General features: G+C 38.6%; 2 protein-coding genes across 5 annotated transcripts in view; both read right to left on the bottom strand.

The window, feature by feature from the left end:
• LOC103469020 (globoside alpha-1,3-N-acetylgalactosaminyltransferase 1 (FORS blood group)) overlaps positions 1–543 on the bottom strand; it is an 18,052-nt gene extending 17,509 nt beyond the window's left edge. For all 3 annotated transcript variants that reach the window (XM_008416477.2, XM_008416476.2, XM_008416478.2), the window contains exon 1: positions 460–543. The gene's annotated coding sequence lies outside the window, so the exon portion shown is untranslated. The remainder of the gene's footprint in view (positions 1–459) is intronic.
• A 1,751-nt stretch (positions 544–2,294) lies between these two features.
• LOC103469018 (DELTA-sagatoxin-Srs1a-like) lies at positions 2,295–7,014 on the bottom strand. 2 transcript variants are annotated; one of them, XM_008416471.1, is made up of 3 exons: positions 6,783–7,014; positions 4,504–4,589; positions 2,295–2,879 (listed from the first exon to the last, which is right to left on the bottom strand). In XM_008416471.1, the coding sequence occupies exons 1-3, from the start codon at positions 6,858–6,860 to the stop codon at positions 2,462–2,464; spliced, it is 582 nt and encodes a 193-aa protein (XP_008414693.1). In that variant the 5' UTR covers positions 6,861–7,014; the 3' UTR covers positions 2,295–2,461. The 2 variants fall into 2 exon arrangements, with proteins under 2 accessions (XP_008414693.1, XP_008414695.1); XM_008416473.2 differs by lacking the exons at positions 4,504–4,589; positions 6,783–7,014 and adding an exon at positions 4,102–4,395.
• Between the last annotated feature and the right edge of the window lie 889 nt (positions 7,015–7,903).

Genomic DNA, 7,903 nt, shown 5'->3' with positions numbered 1-7,903 from the left:
TATATAAGATGTTTTTACTAAAATCTTATAGATTTCTTTTATTGGCTTTTGCTACTAAGCAACGCTGCAACATTACTCGATTAATTATCAGAATAATCGACGCGGTTACTAAAATAAAAAACAGGTTTCTAAGGTTGCTTTGTTAACCAAAAATACTCATGAACGTTAAAATAGATGCATGTTAAAACAAATTATTGATAGAAATGTATCTGCTGTGGGTTTAAATTATTTATAGTTCAGGGGGAGTTTTCTTCTGCATGGCGCGTCCCGCAGCGGTTGCCATGGTGACGTAACTCCGCAAATGTTAGCTTCTCACCTTAGCTAAAGAAACAACACCTCTCTCAGGTGGGCTGAACCGGAAATCACGGTGAGACTCGCTAACCATCCCCACCCCGCTCTTTGACCTGCTGTTAAATCAGCTGATGTAAACACCGAAGAAGAAGTCAGACCCAAACTCACCTGTCCGCGTCCAGACATCTGATTGTTTCTTGTTGACCACACGCTCCGCCCCCTGAAGCCCAATTGATAATGGGGGTAGGGGGGATTCAAAAGGGCGGGGCAATCAATCAAGAGGCGAAGCGTGAGTACGTCAGCGTGTCCGCCATATTGAGAGTGGCATTTTTGTTGACGCACAGAGAAACTGCGACACAAAACTACGGTGGTGCATTGGGGTTAATGTAGATAGAAAAGTACATTTAGATAGAGGAGTACAAAAAAACCAAAACATTTTGAGATTATTTCAGAACATTTCTGGACAAAACTAGAACATTTCTGAGTTTGAAAAGTAGAAAAATGTTAGAAAAACCTCAGAAATTTTGAGATTAATTTTTTTATTCTTTCTTTTTTTTTTTTTTTTTTTTTTACAAAGAATTTGGGCATTTCAGAAAATTTCTAAAATTTGAAAATGTTCAAGTCTTGGAAATCAGAAATTTCCATGTTTTTTTCTAGAAAATTCCTGAAATTCTTTTTGAGGTTTTTTTTTCTTGCAGTATTTTTAACTTTCCAAACTGAGAAAATATTTTTTTTCTAGAAAATTTCAGAGAATGTATTAATCTCAAAATGTCAGATTTTTTTCAAGTATATTTTTGACACTTTAAACTGAGAAATTTCCTTGATCTTTTAGAAAATTTCGCATATATATTTTTTTTCTAGAAAATTTCTGAAATTAATCTCAAAATCTATAGGGTCTTTTTTGGCAGAAATGTACTCTTTTACTTTCTTATTTCTTTCTACAATTGCCCTAATATGCCGTTGTACAGAATACTTTTGATCCACGGTTATAGATCCTGCCTGAGATTGTGAGTTTAATATATAAAAACAAGCAATACCCAAAATACAGGCTATTAAAAACTTCTGATAGATTGACCTACAAGTTTGTTTGTGATTGGAAAAGACAAGGATATGTAACATAAAAGTTGTCAATCTGCAACAAAATAAATGTAACTACTCTTATTTATATTTAAACAGACAAGATAAGGATTAAATAGAAAATAATTTTACTGGCCCTCCACCAATAAATCCCTACTTGTAGCAAGTTTTTGGACGTTTCCTCAAGTATTTTATTGTTTTCCTCACTGTTTTTTTAAACCAGGACAGAAAGAAAAAACTTTCAGCTGAGCAGCTTTTTGTATCTGGAGTTCCCTTCCAGACCACCAGAGGGCACCACGTTTGTCTTTCACACTTTTTTCAGCCGTAACCAAATTTTTATGGTTGCATTTATGAGTGTTCAAAGGAAATATATAATATTAGTAAATATTGGTTATCAATATCGACCCAAATATTCATAAGCATTATTTTGATTAGCAGATGATTGACGTTTTTGTTTCAATGATTACTATTATTTGTACAAAAATTATCTAGCTTTTATTGTGAACATTGCTCTTCTGAGAACAGCTGAAGGTACTTGCTTTCAAAATGAAAATGTAAGCAAAAGTATTAAGTTTTGAGAAGAAAGACGTGTAATCCTGCTTTCAGACTGAAAATGCGTGCTCTCGAATTATGGCAGAAACATTAAGTTTTTGTGTCTCTTTTATTCAGGGAACTCAGTTTCCAAGCAGAGTCCTTCTGGATTCCAAGGAAAACCTGAAACTAAAAATATTGTGTCTACTCTACTCTAAAGAGATTCCTGTGGGCTGGTTCTGGGTGGCAGTTAAGAGGTTAATTCCACATACTTTATGTTAACTTCTCATAGCCACCAGATTTAACACAAGATTTAAAGGAAAAACGAAGATAAATTAATGAATGTGAGCACGTGAAACATGAGCTGCAAACCAAAGTAGAGAAAAAATAACATCTTTCTTTTGATAGTAATTTATTCAAAGTTGACATTTGTTGAACAGGCTGCAGTGGGATAAACTGGATAAGATGTGATGAAAGAAGCAGCCTTTTGTGGTTAAACTTGGTTAAATAAAACCAGATGGTGCTGGTACTGGTTTAACTGGACCAACAGAAGCAGCCGGTCTCAGTTGTCACAGAGCTCCAACTTCAGAACCGGCTTGAAGCTGTCGGACATGCTGGCCCTGATGGTCACTCCACCCTCTTTGTGGGTCAAACTGGGCCCTTTAGCTTTTCCTCGAATGAAGCAGTGCTGGACGCCGTAGTACATTTCAGTGTAGAGTTCGTCATTGCACAGCTTGTCTTTGCTGAAGATTCCCACGGCGTACCAGTTGTAGAAGATGTTGAAGTCATAGGGAACTGCGAACATGACGGCCAGCCGACCTTTGTACTCCTTGCTGGATTCGTGGACGACATCGTACGTAAAGACGCCTGATGAGCCGCTTGCTGTGTAGACTTTCTTGGTGAAGAGTGCGCTGCCGGATTCTGATGGACGGAGAGTTGGAGGCAGAGGCGATTCACAGTTTCCTTTAAAGGCATAAACCCTGGACAGAAAACAAAGAGATTTAAGTTCAATTCAACTGAAGGTGCTGTTGGTTTTATTGCTCAGAGTCTGAATCTACTTGTGTAGGAGAACATTTATGGCATTTTTATTAAGGTTATCTGTTTTTAGCAGAAGGCTCCTTAGGTCATTCTGACCTAAGGAATAAATTACTATCAAAAGAAAGATGGATGTTATTTTTTCTCTACTTTGGTCATTCTGACCTAAGGAGCCAGGAAATAACTCAAGATTCAGCAATATGTAGAAAGATGAATTGAGATATATTTATAAACAGTAATGTAATCATGTTTTAAAATTTTTAAATGCTACAGGCTTAATAAAAGGTCTAATAAGATCCAGTGTAGAGAAAGCCAGAAAACCTATGTAGGTCAAAAAGTGGGCTGGATTGGTCCATCCATCCATTTTCTTGCACCCTTGTTCCTCAGTGGGGTCGGGAGGGTTGCTGGTGCCCATCTCCAGCTAACGTTTCGGGCGAGAGGCGGGGTCACCCTGGGCAGGTCGCCAGTCTGTCGCAGGGCAACACAGAAACACACAACCATGCACACACACACTCACACCTAGGGGCAATTTGGAGAGGCCAATTAACCTGACAGTCATGTTTTTGGACTGTGGGAGGAAACCGGAGTACCCGGAGAAAACCCACCATGCACAGGGAGAACATGCAAACTCCATGCAGAAAGACCCCAGACTGGGAATCGAACCCAGAACCTTCTTGCTGCAAGGCAACAGCTCTACCAACTGCGCCACTGTGCAGCCCAGGGCTGGATTGGTTCAAACCTAAACATGCACTCACCAGTATAATTACCTCTCTATAAAAGGTGTTGCACCATCGAAGATCCAGGAGACTATTGTGATTGTTGAACTAATAATAACTACAGGCTCATAAATCTCCTCATTGGGTTTATTTGGAAAGATTCCTAATCCTGTGTGATGGTTTCACTTTTCCCATCGATTAAATTACAACAACTACAACAAATTGGCACCTAACCTGGGGCTTCACTGACATCTTCTAATTGAGAGCATGTCAGTGAAGCCCCACTGACTGAGAAAAGAAAAGACAGCTTTTCTTTGTGAAAGCTGTCTGACTTGGTATTCTACTTCTGTGACGTTTGTCTTTACAACCCCTGTGTACAACTTAGTACATTTAGCAGAAAACTCTCTGTCAATCATCTTTAGTTTTTCATGGTTGTTATCCCACCGCATACCTCCAGCCATCTCTAGTCAAGCATTGGCGCATGGGACCAAGAGAAAAGAACAACATCTGCTCCCTTGTGTGTGGAGTTGCAGGTTTTAGGGAAGCGTGCCTGGACACTAGGGAAGGAAAGAAGGACTTGTATCGATTGACAAGACAGAAGAATCAGTCTGGGAAGGATGTGCAGAAAGTTAGGTTTGTTAAAGGTAGAAATAGTAATGTTCTAGCAAGCGAGGAGAGTGTTGTGGGAAGAAGGAAAGAGTACTTTGAGAAGCTAAGGAATAAAAATAATGAGAATAAAAGAAGATTACAGGTTATAGCCTGCAAAAATGAATGGAAGTCAGTGGAAAGTCCCAACAAAGATAGAGACACAACACAACTGTGTGTGTGTGTGTGTGTGTGTGTTTCAACTCACAGCGGCTCACACAGCATCAAGCTGGAGCTCTTGTTCTGAATCTCCACGTTGCACTGACGCTGAGTTGGAAGAGGCATTTTCAGAACCTGTACAGAGAAACAAAATTAAAATATTCAGGAACAATTGGACCCTGAATGGGATTTTGAATCGTACTCGTGCAGGTTGACAGGGTTAAAATGTTGAATCTTTGCTCATTGGACAAACAAACACAGAAGAACTTTAGAAATTCATCCAGTTCACCTGCTCCAGAGTAAATGAATCACTGTCAACAGTAAGAAAACGACTCTTGACATTAAAAATTCAACCTGGATTAGTTGAAAGTTTTTCAGTGGTTCTTCTAAATGGTTAAGTAAATACTACTCAGTGTCTGTCCAAATGGCTCCAGTCTGTTCAATGAGTAGAAGAAGAGCACTTGATGTCCATTGTGCTAATGGGGCTCAGTTCTGCCCCCTATCCTATCGGTGAAGCACTTCACTTTCTGCCTAACACTGAGCATGATTACATGACACTGACAGTCTGTTCCCTATTTTGATCGTTAAGATGTTGAAATCTTACAGAAAACAAATTTATCAAACTGACAAGTGAACACACTGATTTATATTATCATTGCTGGAGCTAATTTTACTCGTCATGATGCCTATCCCGACTGCACGCCACTGGAAATACCAGAAGTTTTGTCAAAGCAATTTTACTAAACCAGTTTAGTTAAACCAGTTTTTTTTTTTTTTACAATGTCATTGTATGAATTGAAGTCAATCTTTCTGTGGAGACAATTCAGGACTGCAGAGCAGGAGTTGGAAAAGTGAAATCAGAGGTCACCTCTTATTGCCTCTGATCAACTCAGGGCGCAATAAGTTCACTGCCTCCAAAATCAGCACATTGTCTTCAAAGAGTTTCTTTCTTAATCCACATGAAAAAGCAAAACTAAGCAGGGGACTTAAAAAGGGCGGGGCCCATTAGTCATAAATATGTGTGTAGTTTTGAGTTGAGTTCCCGTCAAGACCCTGTTAGAGATTTTTTGGTATTAACATTTTGTTATTACTTTAGTTCATATTCAGTCTAATGTTCAGTTTAAAGTGTTCTCTTCATTCTGTGTGACCTGGAGGCCCCATCTGCCTGTGWCTTCATGTGAAACAGTTAACTGTGTGTTTCTCAGACCTTAAATTACRTTTCCACAGGTGCCTTCTTATCAACCGGAATACTCCCTATTTTAGAAACTGCCTGTGTGCAGTCATAAATTATCCCTGTTGTCTTCTTTAGCTATCCTCCCTGTCTCTGCTTGATAATAAAAGACAAGCTGTAACCAAAGGTCTTCAGACGCTCAGTGAACGGCTTGGAGGAGCAGTTTGCTGAGTCTTCTCCTTTTGCAAAAGCTTGGTCATAAAATTCAAATACGTTGTCTGTGGTTCTTTTAATGAAGGTTCGAGAAAAATACCCATCAACCCAGTTCTTCACTACCTGAGCTTCTACACAAATCTTTACATCTGTTTTAACTTCATGGTGTTTCATTTGAAATCGTAAACTAGATTATCATGACTTTTTATCCATATTATGTTCAGAAAGATAAAAATTATTATTGTCTTTATAACTACATGAACTAAATACATTCACTTTAATGAGGTTAGCTGCCTTCCTTACAATCACAGTTATTCAATTTAATCCAGTTTATGTGTGTATCATCTTGAGGCATTTCACAATAAAATTAAAAGTCAGTTCACCCAATAATTCATCCATTCCAAATGATCCTAGTTATCAATCAATGCTTCAAGTTCAGTTGGTTATTTATATTGGTTGAAAAGATTTCCATCTAAGAAAACCCAGCAAATTGCACAAGTCATTGACTTACAGCATTTCTTCCTTCTGGATGATCATGCAATGACAACCTGCAACATTTCACCAATGTTTTTAAATTCATTTTTAAAATCATGTTTATACATTAATTTTGTGAAATGAACAAATATGAAAAAACCCCATTAACTTTTGTTGTTATTAGAAGCAATAAAATAGATCTGCTGTCCTTGACAGCAATCATTCAGACTTCACTGGAAACAACTTCAGTTTTCTTCAGTCACTCCAGAGTAATATAAACATCTTTTTGACCGTTCACAATTACAAAGACATAGGTAATCCCACTAGAAATATAGAAACAACTATGGAGAACAAAAATGCTGATATGTGGAACCAAACCAGAACTGGAACCACTGAGTCCATCTAGTACAACCAAAGATGGTCAGAAAAGTGTAAACAGACAAGACATTTCAAGCAGAGGAGATACTCACAGCTTCTGACTTTCTGAGGAGAACCCGTCGTTTGCAATCTGCTTGATAGAAAAACAGCTCAGAGTCTTCTACTGACATAGATAAGATTCAGGTATGGTCCAGCCTCTGCAGAACCGGTTTTTCAATTAGCATCATTGGGAGTTTCTTGATGTTCTTTGGTTGTTGGGCAGCTGGAATGTCTCCGATGTTTTGTTTTTAACGGTGACTCATGTTTATTTTGGATTGAACAAAAGCAAAAGTAAAACACACTTTACTCCCTAAGAAAGTATGAAACAAACCAAACCAGAAAGATTTGAAACAGCTGTTCAGTTTCTCTCTCTGGTTTTACTTTTTATGGTAGCCAGGCTTGAGAAGCTCACTTCACACAGCTATGTTGTGGGAAATGGACCCATGCTCTTTCCAACTACTGCTGAGCTTCACTGTCTTTTCCATCACTGTCGTCACGGTCTTGCTAGATACGATGCTCTCACCGCTATCTGTAACATTTATGCATCGCTAATTATCTTGTTTTAATGTAAAATGCTCTGTACCTACTGCCATCTAGTGGTAAGAAAATTACATGATTACGTCGCTAGTCACTGCTACAGCAGATGCTCGAAGATGGCATTATTTGCAGATAATTCATTCATTTTCACGAAAAATCTTTTAAGACCAATTACGGTATTTTCCGGTCTATAGAGCGCACCGTACCATAAGCCGCACCTTCAAATAAAATAAATTAATTAATTAAAAAAACTGGAAACGTACATACATATAAGCCACTCAGTTTTTGCTCTCAGTTTTCCATAAGAACCCAGCAGAGAGCTGCGTCCTAATAAATCTGCTGGATATATTAAGGACGCAGCACTCCGTCTCCAAAGCCGAACCATGGTTTTGTTCAAGCCGAGTTTACGTGCAGCGGCTCTGTTTCCCTCCTGTACAGCCAGATCGATAGCCTTCAACTTAGACGCTGCATCATATGAGTTTGAAAACATTTCTCTGTCGTGCCTGCTGCTAGCATGTGCTTGTTTTAAATGAAAATTAGCGCGTTCTTCTTTGATTTCCAATTTTGACTTCGAATGATTCACTTCCTGCTAAAGAGCCCCCTGGTGGTTGAAGAAAAATCCACAGAAAAGCCGCAC

The sequence above is a fragment of the Poecilia reticulata genome, linkage group LG8 (assembly GCF_000633615.1).
Source record: "Poecilia reticulata strain Guanapo linkage group LG8, Guppy_female_1.0+MT, whole genome shotgun sequence".
Taxonomy (NCBI): domain Eukaryota; kingdom Metazoa; phylum Chordata; class Actinopteri; order Cyprinodontiformes; family Poeciliidae; genus Poecilia; species Poecilia reticulata.
The sequence above is the reverse complement of the archived record's forward strand: the minus strand, read 5'-3'. Positions and strand labels throughout refer to the sequence as shown.